We start from the raw sequence: 27,309 nt of genomic DNA, 5'->3' as shown, positions 1-27,309 counted from the left end.
TGTTGGCAATCTTTATTTATATCATATTCCACCATGTCAATCTCATTGAGGTCCCAGAAGTTTATATTTACAAACAGTTTCAGAGGGCTGGGGACATGACTTAGTGGTAGAATGCTTACCTAACATGTGTAAGGCCCTAGGCTTAATCACAGTACAAGGGCGGGAAATTAACAAGGCATTCAGAATCGAATACAGTCTTTTTTCTCCAAAACCAAAGAAAAGATACAACTAACAGGGCAGTTGGGGGGTGTAGTGAATACTTGCTTCACCATGTGGGGCCTCATCTGGGATACTTGACGGAACAGTGTCCAGAGGCTGCCAGTGACAGCCCATGAGGGCGTTGTACAGCTCTTCACTGTTTGCCATGAACTCCTTGTTTGATTCTTCAATATTCACATGAAGGTTTGGGTCTGCAGAAGCCAATCACAGATGTGAGAAAAATAGTTTCACGTAACACATATTCTATGTGTTGAAAACTAGAGACTTCGCAAAAAAGCATCAGTGGCATGTTTTATGGACATTAAAGCTACAAGTTTTAATTCAGGGGAAATGTACATGCTCAGTGTACAGTACATACTCCCATGAAGACATCCTTACATAACATAGTACTATGCACACATACATAGGAAAAATTAAAATAATAAACGATTTTGGGGGGAATTAATTCTGTTTCCTCCCACCAAGACTTGAAAATAGCAATTCAAACTGTAAAAGAGGCATCATTGAGCTTGGCACCGGTTGAGACAATGGGAGGAGATGGAGGGAAACAGAAATCCAAAGGGGTTTTGGGGACAAATTTCAATTGGGGGGAAAAGGAGAAAGATAAGGATGAGACCAGAGCTTCTGGCCTGAGCACCCAGGTGGATGCCTTGTAAACAGTGAGCCAAGACAGGCCTCCTAGGGCAGGAGTCTGAAAAAGAAGACCATTGCCTTGTCTGCTTACCAAATAGACTTATTATGTGAAGAAACTTTATGTATCAACTAATTCTGGGAGAGCCTGGCCTCCCTTTCTGAAGCCTGAGACCCAAGATATCATGGACCCAGGCTCCCTGAGGTTCCTAAAGCAACATGGTCACTTTTTCTTTCTTTTTTAAAAAAATAGAATCAGTTTTTCCCCCCTTGCACTGAATGTAACCGAAGGAGCTCTTTGCTCTCCTTTGTAATTTTTGCAAGTCTAAATGCATCCAGGATCATAATTTGCCTCTGATGGGTTCATATTCCTTGCCAAGGCTGTCAGGGATTGAACGCTGTGTCCCTCCCTGAATTTCATATACTGCAGTCTTAGCAGTCATTTTCACAGTCTTTGGAGCTGGGGCCTTGGGGAAGTCATAGGTTGGGATCCCGGTCTGAGGAGACTGTCCTTAAGTAAGGCCGCCAATCTTCCACCCTCATTTTTAGTATCAACAGGAAGAAGAGATCATATAAGGACATGCAGAGAAATACCATCGACATGCCGGGAGAGAGAGCTCTTGCCAAGGCCTGAGCCTGAACGTTCTAGGCTCTAGAGCTTGCGTGGCCAGGGCTGGGAAATTGGGGGAAGGAACGTCCATTGTTTAAGCCACCCAGTCTGTGGATTGCTACAGCAGTCCTAGAGACGAATGTGATTCCCTTTCATGTTAATTATTTTGAAATAAAATACATTGGTGGTGTATCATCTGCATCAGTCTTTTGAGCCATGTTTCTTTTGAGGACTTATGGCCATAAAGATCGCATCTTCCAATCTGAGTGAGATAGCAAATGCCTTTAATCCTAGTACTCAGGAGGTAGAGGCAGGGGGATCTTTGTGAGTTTGAGGCCACTCTGGTCTACATAGTGAGTTCCAGGACAGCCAGGGCTATTTTTTAAAAGATCCTGTCTAAAATTGCAATTTCTACCTTTCCTCTTGAACTTCCTGAAAAAAAAAAGTTTTTTCTTAAATTCAGTTCCAGGTATCTTTCCTGTGGAGTCAAGGATGGTTTGGGGTTGGTGGTGGTGGTGTGTTTTGTTTTCTTACATGTTGTGGTTGGGGGAGAGGTGTTGAGATGGCACACTTAGGTATGAGCATGCCCTCTCTCTCCTGTGACTTGCGGTCAGGAGTCAATGAGTAAGCCTATGAAATGCAAGGCAGAAAGATCCACAGAAGCCAAGGTGGACAGCTGTATACACGCACACTGGGAATGTCACATGGAGAACAGTGAATACTCAAGTTCCCTGTCTCTTCAGTTTTCCCTGTAGTTTGCCTACTAGCAACTTAGGGTCATATTCTCAGGTGGCTGGTGCTCTGTGTTGCATTTCCAGTGAGCTCTGTCTCTTTGGATCTATGACCTAGCTACTGCCTTGTGTAGATATTGTGTGCTAGGTGCCTAGGACACTGTCTTAGTCAGGGTGACTACTGCTGTGACAAAACCCCATGGCCAAAAAGCAAGTTGGGGAGGAAAGGGTTAATTTGGCTCACACTTCCTTATAGATGTCCATCACTGAAGGAAGTCAGGACAGGAATTCAAGCAGGCCAGAACCTAAAGTCTGGAGCTGATGTAAAGGCTATGGAGCGCTGCTGCTTACAGGCTTGCTTTCCATGGCTTGCTCAGCCTGCTTTCTTACAGAACCCAGGACCACCATCCCAGGGGTGGCACCACACACAATGGGCTGAGCCCCCTCCCATCAATCACTAATTAAGAAAATGCCCTACAGCCTGATCTTATGGAGGGATCTTTCTCAATAACATTCCCTCCTTTCAGACACCTCTAGGTTGTGTGTCAAGTTGACACAAGACTGACTAGCCAGCAGAGACACTGGAGCTCTTTAGATGTTATACTCGCATAGCCTCTGAGCCAAATATGACCATCCATTTATAGAAAGAAAACCAACTGGACATTATTCTGTCTGGGATAGTAGAGCTAGTAGGTAGGGTTTGAATCCTTGTATTGGGAAACTAGATATTTGGGGGTGTTGTTTTGATTCTTGGAAACAGAGTGTTCTTATGTAGCCCAGGCTGGCCTCACACATATGACTTTTCTGCCTCACAAATGCAGGGATTTATGATAGATACCCCCATGCCCAGCTTGCTACATGTCCTTGTGTGTATCTCTCATGAACGCAAGAAGATCCCAAAAGAAATCCCCTGAGAGCTGAAATGAGCACCCTTTCTTCCTATGTAAATTTAAGGACTAACTTCTAGAACAATTGGCTAACACAAAGATTACTCTTAAACATCAATTTCATGTCTTTTTAGAAGGGAAAACAACTTGCATGGAAAGTCCATGATGGCCACCAGAGTGACAAAAGCACACTCACCTGCTCCCTTCTTTAGGATAGCGAAGGCTGGATGGTCTGCCTAGCCAGGACTCAGTAGGAAAACAGGACCAAGAAGGGTGAGTATCAACAGGCAGTGTTGGCCATTTCTCTGTCTCTCCTTTTCTCTTTTCTGTGACAAAGTATTCTCTCCTCTTTCTCAAATATAACACATTCAAAAACTTTCTGTGGGCCCAACTTTGTTCTTTTCAGAACAAATGAACACCCTAGCCTATCACTCCTGTGCCACCCGTGGGTCCCAAGTAATCAGTGGCCCAGAGGGGAACCAGGAAGCCAGAGCTACAGCAACTACTTCCTGCTTTTTCTCTTTAAAAAATAAAATGTGAGTGTGAAAAAGGTCCTGTGTCCCATCTCAGCTGTCTCACACACAAAACTGAAGTATAATCAATCCTTAACCCATTTGCACTGACATTCTTTTTTTTTTTAAAGATATATTTATAGCTGCTGGTGGTGCCACATGCTTTTAATTCCAGCACTTGGGAGGCAGAGGCAGGCAGATCGCTATGAGTTCAAGGCCAGCCTGGTCTACAAAATGAGTCCAGGACAGTCAAGGCTACCCAGAGAAACTCTGTCTCAAAAAACAAAACGTGTGTGTGTGTGTGTGTGTGTGTGTGTGTGTGTGTGTGTTTTATACAGTATTCTGCCCCCATGTATCTGCACGCCAGAAGAGGGCACCAGATCTCATTGTAGATGGCTATGAGCCACTATGTGGTTGCTGGGAATTGAACTCAGGACCTTTAGAAGAACAGTGAGTGCTCTTAACCTCTGAGCCATCTCTGCAGCCCTTCCACTGACAGTATTATAATAGGTAGAATGTATTTGATTTAAGTACTAGAAGCCCAAGATTAAGGTGTGTTTTGGTCCCTTGTAGGCAATAAAACCGTGGGAACGCAAGCAGGCCAAGAGGAAGAGATGGGAAGGGCTGAGCCAGCCCCATGTCCACTCCTACAACTGGACCAATGTACTGGAGGGCCCTGCCTTGTTATCTACTTACCGTTCAAAGGCTCTGCCTCTCAGTGCTGCATTGGGGTTACGTTTCTGGCATGTGAACTTCAAGCCACTCTCTCAAGCTGTAGAAAACCCCAAATTCTAGGCTAATGGAGGAAGCCAGTCTTGAAATGGGGTCATTATTTCCTTTCCACTTGGTAAGATCCCCATTTCCCGAGCTTTGGGAAGATGCAGAGAGGTGGCTCAGCTGCCACTGACCCCATAGAAACAGTCTCCCCGGACAGGACAAACCTCCAAAGAGAAATGGGTTAAGGGACCTACACTGGAATTTTCCAGTCAGATCTCTCTAGCAACTTAAGAGAACGAGATACCCAGAAATTATCCTTTTTCTTTTCACCTCAACCACTGCAGCTCAAGATTCACATTACCTCTTAGACAGCCTTCGTCTTGGTTTTCAGCTGGGGCTGTGGCTTCCTACAAAGAAAAATGACTATGTTACCAGAAAAAAAAAAAGGCAAAGATTTAACATCATACATGCTTTTTTAGGATAGAAAATCTAGCTCTGAAAGAACTCAAAACCACTAAACATGTATGTCTGTGTATCATGTGCATGCCTGTCTTCCATGGAGACAGGAAGATCCCCTGGAACTGGAGTTACAGATGGTTCTGAGCCACTATGTGGGTGCTAGGAATTGAACTCATGTCTTCTAAAACAAGTACTCTAAACCACTAGGCCACCTCTCCAGCCCCTCCCCCAACTATTTATTGAGATGAAGTCCCTTACTGAATGTGAGAGTCACCAGTTCTTCTAGAGTGACAGGCTAGCAAGCCCCAGAGAGCCTCCTGTAGATGCTGGGGTCACAGGTGTGTGCCACCATGCCCAGCTTTTTATGTGGGTGCTTGGCATCAGAACCTAGGTCTTCTTGCTTATGAAGTACTTTATTCAGGCCCGGGGGAGGGGGGGAACATCCCCAGCTTTAGATGTCTGCCTTTTACATTATGTACAGCTGTTTCAAGGAACCACCTGACTGGGAAAAGCTACATTAGCACTTAGCACCAGTGACCTTAAACTGGCCTTGATACTAAGTAGATAGTATTGAAAGGGACAGAGGCATCATCTACCTAGAGGCGTCTGTCCCCTCTTTACTCTGAAGCATGTCCTGGTCTGAGTAACAAATGTAACACACCAGCTCTTCCTTTTTCTATCCTGTCTTCATCCTACTCTCTCTCCATTTAGTTCTCCTTCCTTTTCTCTTTCTCTTCCTTTTCCATTTTTTCATTTTGTTTTTTTGAGACAGAGTTTCTCTGTGTAGCCTTGGGTGTCCTGAACTCGCTTTGTAGACCAGGCTGGCCTCGAACTCACAGCGATCTGCCTGCCTCTGTCTGCCGGAGTTCTGGGATTACAGGTGTGTGCCACTATGCTGGCTTTTTTCTCTTTCTCTTTATTATTCTTTCTCTCTTCTTTTCTCTCCTTTTATCTCTCTCTCCTCTTTCTTTCTCCCCTTTTCTCTCCTCTCTCCTCTCTTTCTCTTTTTCTTTCTCTTTTGCTCTCTGTCCCCCTCTTTTTTCTCTTTAGAAATAGATAAGGAACCTAAATCTGAGCTTACAGGGGGTTTTCCTTTCATTTATTTTTTTCTCTGTTCTTTTCTACCTAACTTTCATAAGTGTGAATTCTAAAGCGCTTGCTTGAGAAGCAGAAACTCCTGCAGAGAGAGCATCTGTGTAAGATGGTGGTCCCTGGCCAGCTGCCACCACTAGTCCTTAAAAGAAGGGTTTAATCTCCAGCATCCATACCACAGTCATAACCATCTGGCTGATCTTGAACTCAGATCTGCCTCCTCTGCCTCCTGAGGCTTTAGGGACGTTGTCTTTACTTGTTTGATTAGTTTGGTTTGCATCCAGGATTTTGTGATGCCCAGTATCAGCTCTGCTACTGAGCTACAACCCCCAGGTCCTAGAGGGGCCAAGGTTAAAGAAGGCTCTCTTTAAATAACCTTGATGTACAAGCAATTTTTAAAAAAATGAAGCCCCATCCCCTTTCACAGCAGAAAGAAAGCTCAACCAACTCAGCTAACAGGAGTGCAGAAGAAAGATGTAGAAGAGACAATCATTCCAAGGATACTTTCTCCCAGGCCGAGAAGGAATGAGAACAGAGGTATGGGTACATCCTCACGGCCTTAGAACTACTTCACTAATCAGTGTTAAAATATCTTTCTAAAAGGTGTTCATGTCTCCTTCTTTGGCCTATCAAAAGTTCTTTCCAATCCTAATTTAAAGCTCAGCAAAATCTATTTTTAATGACCATTTAAAATTTAGTAGCAAGAATTTTTAGGCCAAAATTTAATCAGTCTATAACTTCACTTTCTAAAGGAGTCAGAATTTAAATAATTTTCCTGTCCAAAAAAGAAAGAAAGAAAAAAAAAGAGAAGAAGAAGGAAAGAAAGAAAGAAAAAGGAGAAAGAAGGAGTGGGGGGAGATAAGAAAATGATGGTTACATAATCAAGCAAACAGATGACTAAGATTTATTTCAGCCAGGTGTGGTGGCACACGCCTTTAATCTCAGCACTCAGGAGGCAGAGGCAGGTGGATCACTGTGAGTTCAAGACCAGCTTGGTCTACAAAGCACTTTGTTGAGTCCAGGATAGTCAAGGCTACACAGAGAAACCCTGTCTCAAAATCCAACAAAACCAACCAACCAAACAAAGATTTATTTCAACAAGGGTTACCTCAGGAATAGCCCAAGGTTCAGCTAGGGATTCAGGATGCTCATACACACCCAGAGGGCTGGGTGCATTTCCATCCACTATGGAGCTATAGCTGCAGCAGGAAAGATGGTAAAAGCTGTGTGGCTGTTCACAACAGTTGTCAAAGTGGCAACGCAGGCTGTAGTGGAACCTCAGCTGCTCCCTAATGACAGATGGAAGTGGACAAAGAGTGACAGTCATCACCAACTGTGGCAGCACCACACAGTCACTGTTTTCCAGAAGTACAGATGATTCTGTTTCAGGCATTTAAAATGAAAACGCCTATGTTCCAAGTAACAGGCTGACACTTGCCAAAAAGCTTGTATCGAATAACACTGATGTTTTCAGTTAAAGTATAAAATGAAGTCGGGCGTGGTGGTGCACACCTTTAATCCCAGCACTCAGGAGGCAGAGGCAGGCAGATCGCTGTGAGTTCAAGGCCAGCCTGGTCTACAAAGTGAGTCCAAGACAGCCAAGGCTACACAGAGAAACCTCCTCATGAGTGAAAAAAAAAAAAAGGATAAAATGAATAAAAGGTCACTCACCTTTGAAAGATGAAGGGAGGGTTATTTTGTTGAGCCATGCCAAAACCTACCAATCTGGCCATTTCTCCAGACATGGAAGAAAACAACTCGACCACTTTTAATTCTGGGTTTGAAATTACATCGACTAGATCAACCCTTACAAATACCTCTTATAAGCAGCCACGAAGCCAGGCAATTATATTTAGTGGCAATTCCTGCTAGGCAGTTGTTTCCTGACAACGAGAGAAGGTGTGAGAGGAGGCAGGGATGAATTTGCAATCACCCAGAGAAACGTGTGCAAACTTCTCTGGCTTCCACCTGCTGGTACCTCCTAGAATGGCCAGGGCTGGGGAAACCTGCAGAAACCGCTGAGTGTTTGTGTGTGAGCCTTGAAGAGGCCATACTTCAATGCCTGCTCCCCACCGCACCCCTCATTAGGTAAGAATGTCACTTTCAATATCTAAAATCGAAACAAATACCACAATCTGAGCGGCTCTCCCCTCAGCAATCTGCTAAGAGTAACCAGTGAAGCCGACGTCTCATGGCATTCTTTTTAGATATCTAAGTAGAGAAAACATCTTCTCAGCCAGCTGCAGAGTCACCATCAAGAGGGAGCTGCACACCCACACACTTTACACTAATGCAGGTCCGAGCTAAGGTTTTGTATTGTTAACGAAGGATCTCTGGCTGGGTGATGGTGGTGCACGCCTTTAATCCCAGCACTCTGGAGGCAGAGGCAGGCAGATCTCTATGAGTTCGAAGCCACTCTGGTCTATAGAGTGAGTTCCAGGACAACTATTCCTACCCAGAGAAACCCTGTCTCACAAAACAAAACAAAAACAATGAATAGAATCTCTGTATGGGAGGTTGGCCTTAAATTTATGATCTCCCTCAGCATCCTGAGGTCACAGCTTTATCAGTTTTTTTTTTTTTTAAGTTTTAGAACAAAAAGCACAGGAAAGCAACAGTATGCAAGCTTTAAAGGTCACATCAACCCTCTGATGTTCTTAGCGATTTAAAAAGTCTATTTATTTTAGTGTACGTGTGTGAGCCTGTGTGTTTATATGTTCCATGTGCATGCAGGAGCCTGTGGAGAAGAGGGCCTTGGACCCCTTGGATCCTTAGAGTTACAGGTGGTTGTGGGATACTGTGCTGGGCCTGAGAAACCAAATCTGGGTCCTCTGTAAGAACAGCAGGTGTTCTGGACCACTGAGCCATCTCTTTAGTTCCCCTTAGTGACTTTCTAAGGTTGTCCTCAGAATCCCTCACTTGTCAAGGCAATACCAATTATTGACCCCAGTCTCCACGGCTGTGAGATGCAGTGGTCTCTCTGCCATTGGAGTGGCCTTGGAGAAAGGTCACATTACCCTACTTTCACAGGTGTCAAACATGATGAAGGCTGGGTCTGGGTGTCTGTGGACTGTGGACGCCTTCCTGCTCCCAGCAGCGACAGAAGTCTGCCTAAGCCACCGTTGCTTCCATTATTTCAACAATATCAATGAAATTCCTAATGCCTGCAGCACTCAGACTCCAGTCAAAGTTAAGGATCCTTCCTATTAAAAAAGAAAAAGAAAAAAAAACTTATTCCCTTATCAATTTAGAACCTTTTATACCATGAAAAGTCAGAGCCATGGCTGTGAATAAATGAGCTGAGGTTAAGGTAAGGAATGTGGAAACTGAACATCACCAAGGTGGTCAGGAAGCTGAGGAAGGGAGAGGTCAACATGCCACGTGATATCCACTTAGAAAAATGTCAACAGCACTTGGGAGGCAAAGGCAGGTGGATTGCTGTGAGTTCGAGGCCAGCCTGGTCTACAAAGCAAGTCCAGGACAGCCAGGGCTACACAGAGAAACCCTATCTTGAAAAACCAAAAAAAAAAAAAAAAAAAAATGTCAGGAGTGATAGGCAGAAGACTTTGAGCAAGGGTCCTGGACGAAACCGCACATTTTGAGGCCTAGTAGGTTAAAATGGCAAGGGCAGGCACAAAAGTAACATTTTACTCTTTTCCCAACTGCAGATCTAACCTGGTTCAGCTGGGTTAAATGCACACAGCAAGCTCTCTGTGAGTGCTCGGGCCCTGGGACACTGAGCACAATCTCAGTTTACTTTCACTCAGAAATGCAAAGGGACCAAACACCCCTGGGAATACAGCCGCATTCATCCCCACTGTTCTGGAATCTAACAGCTGCCTCCTCATGAGGAAGAAGGAACATTACCCTCTTGTGATTTTTCTGACCTGGGACTAATTTCCTCCTCTTTTGCTTACCACTGCTATTCGAAGGAGTAGCTGCAGTTCAACAAAAGAATACAGTCAACTACTCTATTGTCGTTCCCCACGCCCCCCCCCCTCTCTCTCTCCAAATCAAGCAAAGCCAGGTCCTCAATAAATATTTACTGGATGGATAAATGAATGGAGCCACCACTCAAGTGCAAAGAGCTTTGCAATCAATCATTTTAAAGCACAACAAAAGTCCTGCTAATGTGTTATTGATTTCTCAACAGTTGGTTTGCTCCTTGGCAACTTCAGTTTTCACACTGAGATTAAGTGGCCTTTTGCAGCCTGTTCTGAGAGAGCAGGAGGTCTTAGGGAAAGTATGTCCCGTTTGAATCTAGTTGAATAGGCATAGAATTCCATAGTGGTTTGCTTCAGACAATGAGTCCTGCAACCTGAGAGAGGTGAGACGCTGCTGGACTGGCTGGGAATGAAATGAAAGGCTGCAGCTTTGTTTCCTGTGAATGGGAAAGTTCAAGGTCAAGAGTGGGCAAGACTCAGGAGCAGTAATTGCAGTAACTGGCTGCACTTAGAGGTGTTACTTTCCTTGGCGTGTTTCAGCACTTACAACCTAAGACCAAACTAGGATATTTCGCTCTGCGTTTTGTTTTCTTTTTTGTTGTTGTTTGCTTGTTTTTTGTTGTTGTTGTTTTCGTTTTAGTTCTACCATGGATTTTTCTTTCTTTCTTTCTTTCTTTCTTTCTTTCTTTCTTTCTTTCTTTCTTTCTTTTTTTTGTTCTTCGAGACAAGTTTCTCTGTTTCTCTGTCTACAGAGATGTCCCTGGCCATACTGGACCTTGCTCTGTAGACCAGGCTAGCCTGGTAGAAATTCACCTGCCTCCCAAGTTTTAGGATTAAAGGCATGCACCACCACCACCTGGCAGGATTTTTCATTTTTTTGATGTCATGTTAGTTCATAATAGTATATTTTAAAGTGTAAAATACAATTTTATTTTATTGAAGCAGTAATCCCATCTGAAAGATCAATTAAATTTTCTTAATATTCTCCAAAAATTTAGATTCGCAGATTTCCATATAGTTTTGAGGAATCAAATACCCTTGACATTCATCTATGTGCCCTCCTCAATCCCATCATTTAACTTTTGGATGACATACTCCTTAAGTCTTGTTAGCTCAGCTATTGGTTTCACTACTTTCTAAGGTTTTCTTTCTTTGTTTCTTTTTTTCCTCTTTTGTAAAATCACCATGACACCTGTGCTTAATGATTTACATCCTAGAGCCAACCATATTCTTTAATTCCTGGTTGGAGCAGAGGTCTTTGTCAAGCCACAGAACTCTCCTCTGAAACCTCACAAATATAAGCAGGTCAAAGCATGATATTTGGGCACTAACAGATCCCAGTACAGGATTACATTTGCTGGGGCTTTGCACCTAGACTACGTGCCCACATCCAGCCTGTCAGCTCACACCGGTGTGTACTTTATTCACAATAACCTGGCCTCAGCTGCTAGCTAGATGCCTTGGAGCCAATTAAATGACAAGAAAGATTATTTAAAGGACTAAGATGTAGCTTATTATGTCACTCCTTTATTTTGTAAAGACCATTTGATCACAATATTCTGGAGTTCCCAGAACCTGCTTTGGGTTTGGAGGCAATTCTATTTGCAAATCATGGTGTTAAATTATTGTTGTTGTCGCTGTGTGTGTGTGTGTGTGTTGGGGGGAGATATTGGGGCAGAATTTCATACCAAAACTGTCCTTGAATTCCTGATCTCCTGTCTCTGCATCCCAAATGCTGAGATCACAGGTGTTTTGTCCAAGGGAGCAAAGGCTAAGACAGGATCTTCCGGAGTCTGTGCTAGCCTGCCTGGAACTGTGCCTCTTTGTACTGGATGACAAGTGATATTTTGTGTGCTCGCATAAACTCTGCTTTACTCCAATGATGTCAATAATCATTTATTTATTTCTTATTAAAGCTTTAATATGAAGAACTTGCAAAAAAAATCACACAGTGAAATTAACCAGATCCAAAGTACACATGCCAACAAACTTCTGTGCAGTTAGAATAGCCATTTTGAAGTTATGGACCTTCATATTGGATTTTATCCTTTTAAATACATTTTTATGCATTTACATGTCTTAAAGAATTGAACAATTCATGATAGAGTCAAAACTAGAAAAACAACTAGCGTTATGTCCTCTTTCATGACTCACATGCCCATTATGTAGTCTTTTCTCATCCCCTGCCATTCATCCTTTCTTGTTTTCCTGTCTACATGTTGTAGTATACCCACATGGCCATGTTTACATGGATACATATATACATATACTGTTTGCTATGAGCCACATGGGGAATACAGTTTTTTCTGAGATTGTATGATTTTGCTTAAATTATATAGTCAAACCCCTTCCATTTTCTCTTTTTGTTTTTTGTTTTTAGAGACAGACTTTCTTTGTTACACAGAGCCTTGGCTGTTCTGAGCTCTCTTTGTAGACCAGGCTGGCTTTGACCTCACAGATATCCAACTGCCTCTGCCTCCTGAGTGCTGGGATTAAGCCCTTCAATTTTCTTACAAAATTTCATTTCATCTTCATTTTCTTTCTTTTTTGGTTTTTTTGAGACAGGGTTTCTTTGTGTAGCCTTGGCTGTTCTGGACTGGCTTTGTAGACCAGGCTGGCCTTGAACTTAAAGATCCACATGCCTCTGCTTCCCTGAGTGCTGGAATTAAAGGCGTGCACCATTGTGCCTGGCTTTATTTCATTTTTAGAGCTGAATAGTATTCCACTCTGTATATGTGTCACCTTTTCATTATTCATTCGCCTGTTGATAAATAACTTGGTTTCCTTGTTTAGTAAAGCAGCAATAAACATGTGGGTGCAAATGTCTGTTGGTAGGGTATGGAGGTCTCCAGGTGTATTTCCAGGAGTGAAATTGTGGGGTCACTTAGTTATATTTTCAGTTTTTTAAAAGAATCTCCAAGCTGATTAATTTGCAGTTTGCACCATACCAGCAGTGAGGAAAAGTTCCTCTCTTCTCATCCTTGCCAACATTTGTTGTCAGATGTTTGGATGATGTTCTGACTGGGGTGAGATGGTATCCTAAAGTAATTTTAATTGGCTTTTCTCTGATGTTGAACACTTTCTTTCTTTTCTAACATTTGTTTTTTTTTAGTTCTCTTTTCATGCACACCAGAAGAGGGAATCAGATTCCATTACAGATGGTTATGAGCCACCATGTTGTTGCTGGGAATTGAACGCAGGACCCCCCTCCCTTTTTAAAAAAGATTTATTTATTATGTATACAGTGTTTTGCATGCATGTATGACTGCAAACCACAAGAGGTCACCAGATCTTTATCACTATAGCTCCATGGTATAATTTGAGGCCAGTTATTATAACTCTCCTAGCAGTGTTCTTATTCCTTAGGATTGCTTTGCCTATTCATCCCCCCCCCTCACCCCCCGGGTTTTCAAGACAGGGTTTCTCTGTGTAACCCTGGCTGTCTTGGACTCACTTTGTAGACCAGGCTGGCCTTGAACTCACAGAGATCCGCCTGCCTCTGCCTCCCGTGTGCTGGGATCATAGGCGTGCTCCACCATGCCCCACTGTACATTATATCTTGAACTCATGACATCAAAACTCATGTTGTGTTGAATCTGTACGTTAATTTTGGTAGTACAGCCATTTTCACAATACTAATTATAACCAATCTAGGAGCATGGAAGGTCTCTCCATAATTTTCTCTAATAAAGATCAGGGAAATTTATGAAATCGAGATGAAGGACTTTAAACAATCACACTTCCTCTGTTATAATTTTTAAAATACCGACATATAACAGCAGCTGCTATTTCCTTGGAGGTAATGGGGTGGGGCGCCTCCAGAAACAGAACAATAAATAAAGCACAGGGTTCTGAAACAGTTTACTAATTTCTTTCACGTTTTAGATACTATTACTATTACATTAAAACGAGTATAAGCTAAAGTAAAATGTAACACTTTCTCACTTTGTTCCAAGCTAAAGGGACTTATTCCAACTTCAGTGGGTCTCTGGAGGAAAAGATTCAGTTTAAATAACATGCTCAGGAAAACTAGCAGTAACTGAAGATACATAATTGGCACAAGGGTTTCTACCCGACTGCAGGCTTGTGAGTGGAAGAGCCCAAAATAGAGTACAGGCTTTCCCACAGCTTAAATATCATCAGAACATCCGAAGTGAAATTGTGTCCCCATACACAAACAAAGCCGGCTAACTATGTAGACAATTTGTAGCCTCAGAGAACAAGTGTTTGGAAACAAAGTCTAAGCACTTAAGGATGCTCTTTTGAGAAGCTGGCAAAATTTATTCCTGACCCTGCCTAAAACCTATGGAAACCTCAGTACATATGAACGTTACTGCTTTCATTAATTTTTACTCCTTGCCTCTTAACACAAGTGGAGGAGTCTTCCACTTCGAACTTTACGGTCCTCCTCCTTCAAGACATTTTATCTCCTACCCCAGCTTGTGCCCTAAAGTGGGCCCGTCTGATTAGCAAGAAGGGCTGAAGCGCGGGATGGCCTGGCCTGCGGGCGGGACACGGACTGGCAGGACCCAGGGTCTCAGTCCAGCGAGGGGACAGTGCCAGACTCCGCGAGCCCTGACCGTCCCCGGGCCGATCCGACAGAAAGGTCTCTAAACTGCTTTCTGTAAGAAAACGAAACACTTCGCTTGTAATGGGAGCCATCGGGAAGCTGCGGGAGGAAAACGGGTGCAAGGAGGCGGCCGGTCTGGGCGAAGTAGCGAGACCCTGACTCGGAATACTGAGAAAAATCACAAACGGGAGAAACCTAACTCCTGAAACCAAAATCACTCCAGCACGCCAGCAAAGGCTGGAGGAGGCTCAACTACTGCGGGCCACCGAAGCCGGAAGTGGGTCCTCCCCTTTCTTAGACGCACCGGAAATTGGGGCTTGCACGGAGTATTTCCCGCCCACTTCCCAAGGCCGGCCTAGTTCGCAGCTTCCCAGGATTTGCCTGCTTGCCACAACTACTTTCTATCTGCTCTGAGAACCTGTTCCTGCGGCGTCATTCCTCAAGCTTCACGTAGAAGGGCCGCGTGACCTCCGAGAGCATACTCCGACGCTACAGATGCAGGCGCCTAAAAGGTGCCCCTGAGGGATGACGTATAATCTGCGCGCCCACTCGGAGAGGGCCTGCCTCCGCTTCCATTGGGTTTCCACGGCGGTCCGTCCTGCGCGCACGTGTGTTGCTGAATGGAGCTGGTCGCTGGCAGCTACGAGCAGGTCCTGTTTGGGTTCACAGTGCACCGTGAGCCCGCGACGAGTGGCGACCGGGAGGTGAGATACCGCGATCCTCGGGATGCGGGGGACGGGCCTCGGGGGGGTGGGCTGGTCCTTCCCGGGCCGACACTGAAGCGCCTGCTGGTTATTGCTGGGTCTCCGTGGATAATTAGTGGAGGGCGTCCGAGGGAAACAGAAGGGCTCATGCCGGTATTCCTTGCCCTGTAAAGGCTGAGGCAGGAGGATAGTGAGCTCAAAGTTCGTGTAGAAATATCCTGCTTTTCACAGAGTGGAGGCTTTTCCAGAATGAGATAATAACCACTTGTCTCACAGTAGATAAAATGTCTATAAACGGAAACCTAAAAAAAGTTGATCTCAATGGGGAGGGTAGATGAATGGTTGCCAGAGATTGGGGCCAGGGAAGGGAAGTGGATGGTTAATACTTGCAGAAGTGTAATTGGGTGGGTGCTCATATATTGCCTAGTAAAGTAACTACAACAGTTAATTGTATATTTTAAAGTAATTACTAGAGAGTATTCGGAATATTGTTAACTCTCAAATATGGAACATGGTTGAGGGAATAGGTCCTTTTTTCATATCTGATCTATGTATACATTGAAATATCACATTGTGCTCCATAAATTATGCAATTATATGCTAATTAAGAAGGAAAAACACTAAAGCATTCTCAAGGCTTGAAAAAGCTGACATTTTTAACTCACACAAAAACGAAGTGCATTCATTTAAGCTGACAGTTACTGAAGCTGTTCAAGGTGTGATGAGAAAATAGCTTTGCTTTTTACTGAGTTTCTGCCCTGAAACAAACTGCCAAACTACAACAGCTGGATTAGGATCAAGATAGTGATACAAACTCACTGCTTAGGGTGACTTTACTGTGGGTGGGGTGAAAAGGTGCCACAGGTGTGGCTCCTGCTGTTGTAACCTTCTTGGTTGAAGAGCTGGTGGACAAGAGAGAGAAAAATACATGGAGGTAAAGTGTAGTGCAATATTACATTTATTCTTGTTAGGTGTGAAAATAAGATACAGGTAATTGACAACATAGTAGTCAAACAGTAAAATAGAGCCATACACAGGATCTCCCAGTAGGGCGGTGGTGGACCCTGCCCTTAGTCCCAGCACTAGGGACGTGGAGGCAGGAGGATCTGTGAGTTCAAGGCCAGCCAGGACTACACAGAAAAAATGCTGTCTCGTAAAAACACAAAACAAAACAAAAAAGTGATCTCCTAATACTCAAATGATTATTTCTGGAATAGTTTTACTTGTCACCTACAAACTTGTCTTGTTGAGCTTCCCTAGTGTGTGTGTGCGCGTGTGTGCGTGCGTGCGTGCGTGTTGTTACTTGTTTGTTTTTTGTTTTGTAGTATACTCATTCCAGATTGACAGCAACCTTGAGACACAAATAGCCATTCTCATTTATAGACCAACAACTGGGAGGTTTCTGGTAGGGCAAGAGGCCGCGCAAGGCCACATAGTTTACTAATACAACTATCTGGGCCCTCAGGATGTTTCCTAGGGTTCTGTGGTTAACATTACCAGGTGTCGCTTCAAAATCCAGCCAGTAGCCCACAGAACCAGTCACCAACAAGTAATGCTTTGACACAAAGCTGTAACGTGGTTATATCAGGTGGCTCACATCTGTACTCAGTACACTGAGGCAGGAGGATTGAGGGTTTAAAATTTAAGCCAGCTATGGTGGCACATGCTTTTAATTCCAGCACTTGGGAGCAGAGGGTGGCAGATCTTAGTGAGCTCCATGACAGCCATAGCTACAAAGTGAGACCCTGTCTCATAAAGAAAAGAAAAGAAAAGGTGTATGTAAAATTTGTGTAGGTTACACAGTGACTTTAAGACCAGCCTGGGATTCTTTGGGAGAACTTATCTAAAACAAAGAAACTTAGAAAGAAGAAATAAAGCCACATGCCTCAGGTACATTGTGTCTTGACTCAGAGGAAGCCTGTTTCCCCTGCTGCTGCTGCTGCAGTTCTTTAGGACATGATACGTAGTGATTGACTTTAGGCATCTGTAAAGAACCTGGTTTTAAGTTTTGTTTTTCTCTCTTCCTTAGCTTGTTTGGCTAACATTCCCCACATAGTTCCTTTAATTTGAAGAGTACTGTTAGTGTGTGTGTGTGTGTGTGCTTTGCTGTTCTATGTGCTCATTCAATCACATTACTCAATAAAAAGTGATATAGCAATGAGCATCTGGTTCCCGAGACTGGTCGTTAGCAGCTCTCATGGCTCGTTAGGACTAATGAGGATGTACCCATATGGCTCTGTTTCTTCCTTATAGGGCTTGTCATGTGTTTATCTCCATCACGTTAACTTGTCCTGTATCTCTTTCCTTGGAGTGGACGTTCTGTTTTAATACAGACCTCTTCGTTTATTGTCATTTCTACTACTCGTACTGGTATCAAGCATATATATTAGAATAGTTACGTAGATATAGATGAGAGAAAGTGGGCAGTTATTGGACTAATTCACATACAAAGTTGAACGTTTGAATGAGTGCCTGATTTGGCAGTCCGTATGTAAGCCAACATCGCTGGGATCTGGAGGCGTGCTACTGATGTTCCTTCTCCTTCCTACACTCTTTATCTGCGTTTCGGTCATTTTTTTGTTTTAATCTGTTACTACATAGATTTTTCTCCATTTGCAGGATCCACTGGTTGATTTTTATGGCCTGTGGGACTATATTTTCAGAGAACTGTGAGGTGACTGGTGTTGATCATATGCTCATTCTTCCTCAGACATGGACTCCCGTGGCTGACTTCACTCACCATGCCCACACTGCCTCCTTGTCTGCGGTGGCAGCAAACAGTCGCTTTGTAGTCACTGGGAGCAAAGATGAAACGATTCACATTTATGACATGAAAAAGAAGATAGAGCACGGGGCTCTGGTGCATCACAGTGGTAAGTCTGTCCGCTCTGTTGCTGTGAAGAGACACCGTGATCAAGGCAGCTCTTATAGAAGACAGCATTTAGTTGGGGGCTGGCTTACAGTTACAGAGGCTTAGTCCATTGTCATCGCGGCAAGAAGGGAGAGAGAGTATGTATGTATGTATGTATGTATGTATGTATGTATGTATGTATGTGGGTGGGGGCAGGGCGGTCCCTGTCCCTGCAGGCTTTCTGACTGGCAAGAAACAGTCCATGAAGAGACAAGAATGAAACTCGGTTTAGCATGTAGGTAACTGGTGCTGGGCCAAAACACTGTGACACTAGTTTGTTTATTTTAGCCATATTTAAGCGCAGCACACTTTTTGAAAGTTTTTTGATAACAGTTAACTCAGCCGAACGAGCACAACAAAGCCTAACACATATTTACATTGGAGCTGCCTACAAAGTACACATAGCTTCTTCCATAAGATGGGTTCTGTTGACCTAGAAACAGTGCTCAAGGTAAGGGTCTAGGGAGAGTGACTGAGGTAAACTTAATGCCTGTGGGGAGGGTCAGGATTGGCCTGGCCCTGAGAACATAGAAGTCATTTAGGCTGCTGTAAAGTACAAGTGTTGCCTCTCACAAGGATGAATTTTATGGCTAGATACAATGCTCCAGGTTTTGGGTTGGAGGGAAGTCTGGGATAAACAAACAGTATTCTGGAGGATACAGCAGAGCCTGGCTCATCAGGTAGCAAAGGATTACCGTGTTATAAGCTGCATTTCTCCAGCATTCCAGAAGAACAACCAGCTATTTTCTCCCTCAGTAGAGAGAAGCCATGTACTTAATTTTGCCTGGCTTCTCAGTGCTTGACTGTGTGCACAAGGACCTTTTGCCCTTTAAATGGAGCAGTAGCAGGAGCTTTACATCCTGCGCTGCAAGCAGAGAGACAGACAGGCAGGCAGGCAGACAGACAGACAGACAGACAGACAGACAGAGACAGACACACCAGGCCTTGTGTGGGCTTTGAAATTTCTAATTCCTGGTGACACACACATCTTCCCACCAGGCCACACCTCCTAATCCTGATTCTTGCCAAACAGTTCTACTCTTTGTTGACTAAGCATTCAAATGTAGGAAGGGGGTGGGGGAGCGTTCTTATGTAAACCACCCCAAAGTTGTAGCCTTTAAGATACTCAGCAGCGTTAACCCTTTATAGTTGACTTCACATAGACTGGTGCAGGGCTCTGCTGTGTCCAGGATCTGATGGGAGACAGATTGTCTCAGTGAGGGTGTTATCACTGTAAAGAGACACCATGGCTACCACAACTCTTATAAACATTTAAGTGGGGCTGGCTTACAGTTCAGAGGTTTAGTCCATTATCATCACGGCAGGAAGCATGGGGCATGCAGGCAACATGGTTCTGGAGAGGGAGCTCAGAGTTCTACATCCGGATCAGTAGGCAGCAGGAAGAGAGAGTGACTCTCGGCCTGGCTTAAGGACTTGAAACCTCAAAGCCCATCCCCTAGTGACACTTCTTCCAACAAGGCCACACCTCCTAATTATGTCACACTCCCTATGAGCCTATGCGGGCCATTTTCATTCAAACCACCACAGAAACGAAGAGGAAGAAGATGTTCCTTGTCCTTGGGTTGCTTTCCTCGTCCTATAAGGCAGGGAGGTGGACAGGCTTTGCTGTACTGAGTCTCATATACCTACAGCCTGCCGCAGAGGACTGTAGGGTGCCATAGTGAAATACAGAGAGAGAAAAGTCATTGAAACTGAGGCCAAGGAGGTGTAATTGTACACTCCTATCTGGGTTTTCCGTACCTGTACAAATTTGCCCAGTGTAGAGGCAGGCCAAAGGACGGAAAGATGTAACTGATTTTTTAAATTGCATTTTTCATGCAGAAGAGACGAAGGTAAAGGCAGAGGTGGGCTCAGAATTAGTTCAGTTTGTACTTAGCTTGAGGAACTTAGCCAGAGCTTCTCCCATAGAGAAAGGCAGATGAAAACAGGACTCTGTCTTCCCCTTTAGTGTCGGAGGGGTTACTCTCTGAGTGGTGTTGTTAAGTTGAAATAGTAGGTTCTTGTTTCTAGCACAGTCCTCAGCATCCTTGCCAAGCTAGCCTTTGAGTAACCAAAACACACAAGGCGCCACACATTCAACAGTTAGAAAGGACTGAGGTGCCATGGATGAGAGCCGAGTTCCTTGCTGTCTCCTTGCCTCTGTAAGTCCTGTTCTTTTCAGATAGTGGGCAGTAGATACGGTCTTGCCTAGGGAGCAGGTGGAGTCGTGGGCAGAAGGGCGGGTGTGAGGAAGCAGAATTGCTGGAGAGAGGATGTGACTGAGCAGGAGGTGATGGATGGAAGCAGTGACGCGGGGGGTTCCAGTTACATTCTGCACAGGACAAAATGCTGTTTGGCCTGTGTGACAGTCACTCAGCTCTGCAAAAGCAGTGTGTGTTCTAGGGGAGTGACCAGGGTGACCAGGTGCTGTCCAGAAGCACCGTGGTTGTAAAACCAGACCTCTAGCTGGTTCACACAGACTTGAGAGGCAGCGCAGAGGTGAAGATGTGCTTTGCAGTGCTTTGTGCCTCGACATTTGTAATGATCTGCACCACCAGCCTCCTTACCCTTTCCTCTTCCTTTAGTCAGGAAGCAAGAATTCAGTTGGTAACGGGAAGTGAAGGTTCCCAAGTGATCAAAATGATTAAGGAAAATTTGTTAACCAATAAACTGGAAAAGTAACATTCTATAGCATTGTAACACATTCTGATGGCAGTAAATTAGAAAAACATAGCCATAAAGTACAGTGTTGCCTCGGTGATGATGGGGGCAGGGGTGGGGTATGTTGCTCAGAACTTAGAAAGTAGGAGACATGGCTCAGCGTGCTGGACTTAAAGCTGCATTCTCTTTTTTGTTGTTGCTTTTTAATTTTGTTTTTTCAAGACAATGGTTTCTCTGTGTAGCCCTGGCTGTCCTGGAACTCCCTCTGTAGACCTGAGTGCTGGGATCGATGCCATGTGCTGCCACCACCCAGCTTAAATCTGCTGCTTTATTCTGGGGTTAAAGCTCAGTGGTAAGGCCTTTGCTTATCATGTACAGAGGCTCTAAGCTTAATCTCCCAGAGATAACAAAACAAATGAAAACTGTTAGTTTTCATGTGAATATGTTGAATTCTTCACCTAAACCTATGACTTAGTAGTACCATGGTGTTGGATTTCTCTGCTTTTGCGGTACTAGGGCTTGAACATGGATCTTGTGTGTGCTAGGCACAGCCACTTGCAAATACATTGATCCTCCTGCTCTTCCAACTAGAAATGGAATTCATGTTCAGAGGATATAATTTTGCCTGCCTTGCTTTTTCACAGGCACAGTGACTTGCCTGAAATTTTATGGCAGCCGGCACTTACTCAGTGGAGCAGAAGATGGACTCATCTGTGTCTGGGATGCAAAGAAATGGGAGTGTCTCAAGTCCATTAAAGCTCACAAGTGAGTCTGCTTGTCCCTAGTGGCGTTCTTGCTGTGCCACACAAGCCCAGGCCTAACTGTCAGTTTCCTTTTAGAGGACATGTGACCTCCCTTTCTATCCACCCGTCTGGCAAGTTGGCTCTGTCTGTTGGCACTGATAAGACGTTAAGGTGAGTTATGACTTCCCAAGGGTATCTTTACTAATGTTTCTGTCACTCAGCAATAGCAAAATAGAAAGTTAGTGAACTATTTCATAATGATGGTGTAAAAATGATCCATATTGGCCAGGCAAGGTGGTGCATGCCTTTAGCCCCAGTACTCTGTGAATTTGAGGCCAGCCTGGTCTACATAGCAAGTTCCAGGCTGAGACACTGTCCAAAAGGAGGAGAGTGGCCCTGAAGAGGAATGTCTTACTATGTGAAAATGTAGTGGATAGCAGCATGTTTAAAGGTGCAGGAATGGGCTGAGTGTTAATCATGCTTGAAGGAAAACAGTTTTTGACGAATTACTACAGAGTAACTCACAGGTGCCTTAAATACACAGTATGTAGTGAGGTTGCCCATTTGGAGGCCTGGTACGCTTGGTTTTCGCTTAGTGACAAGATGATCGTGTTGTAAACAAACCTCCTGTTTTGCAGAACATGGAATCTTGTAGAGGGAAGATCAGCTTTCATAAAAAATATAAAACAAAGTGAGTATTTTGTACATTATACAATTAACTAGCTAGATTATGAGTGTATGCAGACACAATTTTTATATACTTACTATTTTATGTGTATGGATGTTTTGCTTGCATGTATGTCTGTGTAGTACTTGGATCTGTGGAACCTTGGAGGCCAAAGGTGACATTAGGTCCCCTGGAACTCGAGTTACAGATGATTGTGAAGCTGCCATGTGGATGCTGGGACTCAAGCTCAGGTCCCCCAGAAGAGCAGCCAGTGCTCTCACCTGCTGAGCCATCTCTCCAGCCCCATTCCCGTTTTTTTTTTTTTTTTAAAGATGTCTGTTTTTATTTTATGCTTATGAGTGTTTTGCTTGCATGTAGGTATGTGGATGCGTGTGCATGGTGTTGTTAGAAGCCAGAAGAGGGTGTCAGATCCCCTGAACTGGAGCTAGGAAAGGTTGTGGAAAGTCACCATGTGGGTATTGGGACATGAACCTGGGTCTCCTGCAGGAGTAGGAAGATCTGCCAACTGCTGAGTCATTTCTCCAGCCCATGCTTACACATTTCTATGTATACGTATGTACATGTTCATTTCCCAGTAGATGGATGGTAGTGGCCTCTGATCTGGGTTCTGCCACAACCATCTTTATGACCATCAGTTATCTACAATTTAACATATGAAGTGTATATTAGGGATATATTGTGAGATTGTTGCCTGGTTTTATGAGCTCATCTTTAGAGGTCTTTATTAGACAGGGTAGGGCTGTTGAGACAGAGCCTCATATATGTGGCTTCAAACTTGCTATGAAGCTGAGGTGGCCTTGAACTCCTGAATTCTCCTTTCTGCACCTATCAGGTGCTGAGCTTACAGACAAGCCCCCCTGCCCAGCAAGATGAGAACATTTTGCCTTACAGATGCTCACATCGTGGAATGGTCCCCCAGTGGAGACAAGTACGTAGTCGTCGTGCTGAATAAAGTGGATGTCTACCAGCTGGACACAGCGTCTGTGAGTGGCACCATCACAAATGGGAAGAGGATCTCTTCCGTTACATTTCTTTCAGTAAGTTCCAGAAAGCAGGGCTGGGAGTTTTGAGGTGTCAGAATTCCTGAGGACATTCCGGGTATTGTTTTTCTCTCTCTTAGGACTCCGTCATTGCAGTGGCCGGAGATGAAGAAGTTGTAAGGTTTTTTGACTGTGATTCACTAGTGTGCCTCTGTGAATTTAAAGCTCATGAAAACAGGTATTTTCATTTTTAAGCAATCTGTGTATATAGTCTTACTGAATGCTAACAGAATAATTTAATAAGTGTGTGTGTGTGTGTGTGTGTGTGTGTGTGTGTGTGTGTGTGTGTGTGTGATGTGAACAAGGGTGATCAGATACGTTACAAGTATATGATACGTGGCATCTAAGGAGATGATGCAAATGCTATTCACTGGACTTCATAATGCAGGAGGAGTGACGTGACTGCTGCCACTAGTTGTTTTGCACTTTACAGTAACTATTACATTTGAATATCAAACATAAGCAAAAGATAAACAGTGCTGAGCTACTACTACGGTTCTTTTTCCTAATTCTGGTGCCCATTCCCCCCAGCCTTTCCCCGCCCCGGCCCTCCCCCGCCCCGGCCCTCCCCCACCCCGGCCCTCCCTGCCCTAGCCCTCCCCAGCCTCGGCCAGCTACTTTTCACCCATAAGAAAAATGAAATCATTATTGAGCCCCATGGCCAAGTGCTTGCTGTGTATAAGGGGCAGATAGTGAGTCTTAGATTAAGTTGATTATTCACTTGGATCATTCTGCACTTAAGGGAGCTCTCCTAAATCCAGGCCAGCTAATGCTGGATGTGCCTGGGTTTTTTCAGTATAATTTTCAGAAAGGTAATATACAGCATTTTGCTCCAGTGTGGCCCACCGGCCATGTCTCAAGTAAGTCTTAGTTCTTATTTTCTGGGAATGATTGTTTTGAGAAACCTGTCCTTGTAAACAATCGGTTCTTCAGCCAGTGTACAGGCAGTGAGATCCTTTCCACCAGTATTAGGAAGTAAACTCATTTTAGGAAAGCTGTTTCAAAGTATTCCTGCCAGTGCTACTTGACCATTCTCTTTCAGTGATGAGCAAAGCAGACAGGAGCCTGTGCCCCGTGGCTCACTCTGTAGTAAGCAGACAGGAGCCTGTGCCCCGTGGCTCACTCTGTAGTAAGCAGACAGGAGCCTGTGCCCCGTGGCTCACTCTGTAGTAAGGCAGCGGCAGCTTGGCAGATGTTCTGTCTGCGCTTCATTCCCGGCCTGTTTTGTTACTTAGAGAAAACTTGAAAGGCTGACAGTCCAGTGTAAGGAGCCTGTTCACAAAGCCACCACTAGCTTAGCATTTGTCACCTCAGGACCAGTCTGCGCCCCATTTTTATCCTCAGGCACGTCCTCTGTGGTGTTTTAATTATTTTCTAATTATTTGTGTATGTGTATGTGTATGGGGTGGGGTGTTCGGAGGTCTGAAGAAAACTGTGGTATTGATTCTTTCCTTCCACATTCACATGCGTTCTAGAGACTGAACTCAGGCCATCAAGCTTTCCTTCTACGTTCACATGCGTTCTAGAGACTGAACTCAGGCCATCAGGCAGACACTTTTACCCCCTGAGCCATTGTGCCAGTCCCATCAGTGTTATTTTAACATAAAATTACAGCTTTGTGGGTTCTTAGGCCTGGAAGTGGCATGGTTTACTTCCATTTGAATCATTTATCCAGCAGAAATGGAGGAAAGTGGTCTGTTGGGCAGTGGCCATAATCCAGAAACAAAAAGGCAGCTTAGACTCAGGTGGTGGGTGCCGTGGAGCTGGGGAAGCCCACTCCTCTCTTCCCCTTCCTAACCTGTAGTGAGCACCTTCCTTGCAGGGTGTGCAGTTGCTTGAGTTCACAGGCTTCGCCTTGCACAGCCTTACCTCCTAGATGCTGGACCTAGGTCACCTGAGCATTTGTAATTGTCGTTTGAGTTTTTCCTTTAGCTATGACAGTTTTATCCCATAATTTGGCCTGAAAATAACTCACTGTTCATTGGGAATATTCAGCATTTGTCATGTCTTAAGATACTGTTTTTTGAACCCTTGGATAACACTTGAAACATTGATAAAGCAAGAGGCCGTTGTAGTTCTGTGCTATCACACCCTTTGGAAGAAATGATCTCCAGCATTAATTTCTACCCTAGGGTAAAAGACATGTTCAGTTTTGAAATTCCAGACCACCATGTTCTTGTCACAGCGTCAAATGATGGCTTCATCAAAATGTGGACGCTTAAGCAGGATAAGGTCAGTATCAACACACTGCAATGCAAGCTTGACTATATTATATTACTTATTGTATAATTATGTCATAATATAATATTACTATTAAAATATTACTTTAAGTTAACAGTGTTTAAGATCCTTAAGTGTTTAAATTATCTTCCATTTATAATCTGTGTGGGTAGTTTAAAGTTAGGGTTAGCACAGAGCTGCCTGGGTGCTTTAAATCTAGTCTTCTTAGAGTCTCAGCTTAGTAGTATTTATTCTCAACTCAGCAGATGTGGTTTGTTGAATGTCTGTTTGACAGTTTGTGTCCTTAGAATGGTATAATTTCTGGATACTTTGAAGAAGTTGGCTGTGAGCACCCTAGTCAGATCAACTATAAACCATGGTACCTGTGAGTACCATCATCTTATGCTCAGGAAAATACAGGCTTGCATCGCCTGACAGAAGGGCTATGTTCTGAAAGATGCATTGCTGGGTAATCTCATCAGTGCACTCACACAAACTCTGGTGGAACATCTTACTGTGTATGGTGACACGTAGTAGGGTATACTCATTCTTGTACTGACTGAAACACATTCTTTTGTGGTAAGTAATGGTATAATAAAACTTCAATTAAGATTATTTGGTTATGGAAAAAAGCAGTTATCCAAAAATTCCTCTGGGTTAAGTATACTTTTTTCCCCCTTCTGTTTTAGAAAGCTCCCCCATCTTTGCTGTGTGAGGTGAATACCGGTGCCAGGCTGACGTGTCTTGGAGTGTGGTTGGACACAGCGACAAATGAAAAAGCCAGCCTTCCTCCAGCAACAAAGTCCTCCTCTGGTAAATTAAGTCGATCATTTAAAAGACTGAGCAGTCTGTCACTTCCTGAATTGTTGAAGAGTCCAGATAACTTAACCTGAGAAGGAGAAACAGTCCTTAACACATTGTCTCTTGTGTTTTAGAACAACCTAAAAGGATCAAAAAGGAATCTGGTGATGTAATTCAGGAAGGAGAAACAACAGAACCTAACTCAAAGAAATCTGATTTAACTGGTGATAGCAAGAAGCCAACAAAAGGAAACAGCCCAGCATCAGCCAGGAAGAGGAAAATGACAAACGTGTCAGGAAAGAAGAGAAAAAGAAAAATGTAACCACGTGGCAAATCCCAGATGTCCCCTCCCCAGGAGGATGTCTGTTTGACAGAATTCTCCTTTTCAAATATTATACTTAATTTTCCCATGTGAGAACAAAAAAAATTTCTCCTTATGGGGAAAATGTGCAGCTTAAAAAAGAACCACTTTTAGGTGCTGCTGTTTTATTAAGTGGTAAAATTTTTTGGCAGATGGCATTTTATTATATATTATAGAATATAGCAATACTAATGTGTACTTTTTACTGTTCAAAGCAAGTAAAGATCTGAAAATATGTATTTAAAATAATACACTGTTTTTTTTTTAAACATTTATTTGGTGATGCTTGGTCAAGCCCAGGGCATTGTATGCTGGCAAACTCTGCCTTTACACCCCCAGCCCCCTGCTCCATGCACAGACTGTTAACAAGTCTCTACCAGAAGTGGATGAAGGGAATTTTCCAGATAATTCTGCTTCTAAGCAGTGAATGACAAGCAAATTTAAGGTCAAGAAAACACCCCTTGTAGTTTGTTTGTTTGTTTGTTTTTTTATCTTTCAGAGCATCAAAATTACCCACCAAAGCTAGTTTTAACCAGTCTCCCCTCATTTCCTTGTTGCCATGTTGACTCAGTCACCATAACCCTCTGAGCCTCAACTGGTGTAGGATACTGATGTGTCGGTGTGTGACTGTCTTAGCATAGCACACTTAATGACAGTGACCTGTTATTACCCCTGTCATAGTAAGGGAAAATTTTGTCAAGTGGTGGTGTACACCTTTAAAGAAGCACTTAGGAGGAGAAGCACTCAGGAAGCAGAGGCAGGCAGATATCTGAGTTCAAAGCTAGCCTGCTCTACAGAGCAAGTCCTAG

At 43.8% G+C, this 27,309-nt stretch overlaps 2 protein-coding genes across 4 annotated transcripts; one reads left to right on the top strand and one right to left on the bottom strand.

Moving 5' to 3' along the window:
* Nucleotides 1–14,872, bottom strand: LOC311604429 (uncharacterized protein C6orf52). 2 transcript variants are annotated; one of them, XR_014781493.1, is made up of 4 exons: nt 14,790–14,872; nt 6,966–7,146; nt 4,668–4,713; nt 1–410 (listed from the first exon to the last, which is right to left on the bottom strand). XR_014781493.1 is itself a non-coding variant. In XM_084794343.1 (4 exons), exons 1-4 carry the CDS (start codon nt 7,600–7,602, stop codon nt 229–231), a joined length of 483 nt encoding a protein of 160 aa, XP_084650469.1. In that variant the 5' UTR covers nt 7,603–7,740; the 3' UTR covers nt 1–228. The 2 variants fall into 2 exon arrangements, 1 of the variants encoding a protein (XP_084650469.1); XM_084794343.1 differs by lacking the exon at nt 14,790–14,872 and adding an exon at nt 7,529–7,740.
* On the top strand, nt 14,846–26,749 carry PAK1IP1 (PAK1 interacting protein 1). Of its 2 annotated transcripts, none has more exons than XM_084794341.1 (10): nt 14,846–15,075; nt 17,786–17,948; nt 21,292–21,412; nt 21,487–21,561; nt 22,029–22,081; nt 22,970–23,115; nt 23,199–23,296; nt 25,251–25,350; nt 26,028–26,151; nt 26,274–26,749. In XM_084794341.1, the coding sequence occupies exons 1-10, from the start codon at nt 14,992–14,994 to the stop codon at nt 26,459–26,461; spliced, it is 1,152 nt and encodes a 383-aa protein (XP_084650467.1). In that variant the 5' UTR covers nt 14,846–14,991; the 3' UTR covers nt 26,462–26,749. The 2 variants fall into 2 exon arrangements, with proteins under 2 accessions (XP_084650467.1, XP_084650466.1); XM_084794340.1 differs by having other exon boundaries at nt 14,883–15,075; nt 17,695–17,948.
* Nucleotides 26,750–27,309: the final 560 nt, after the last annotated feature.

This window comes from Acomys minous (genome assembly GCF_964271855.1).
Source record: "Acomys minous genome assembly, chromosome: 9".
NCBI lineage: Eukaryota > Metazoa > Chordata > Mammalia > Rodentia > Muridae > Acomys > Acomys minous.
Note: the sequence above shows the minus strand (reverse complement) of the source record. Positions and strands in the feature narration are given on the sequence as shown.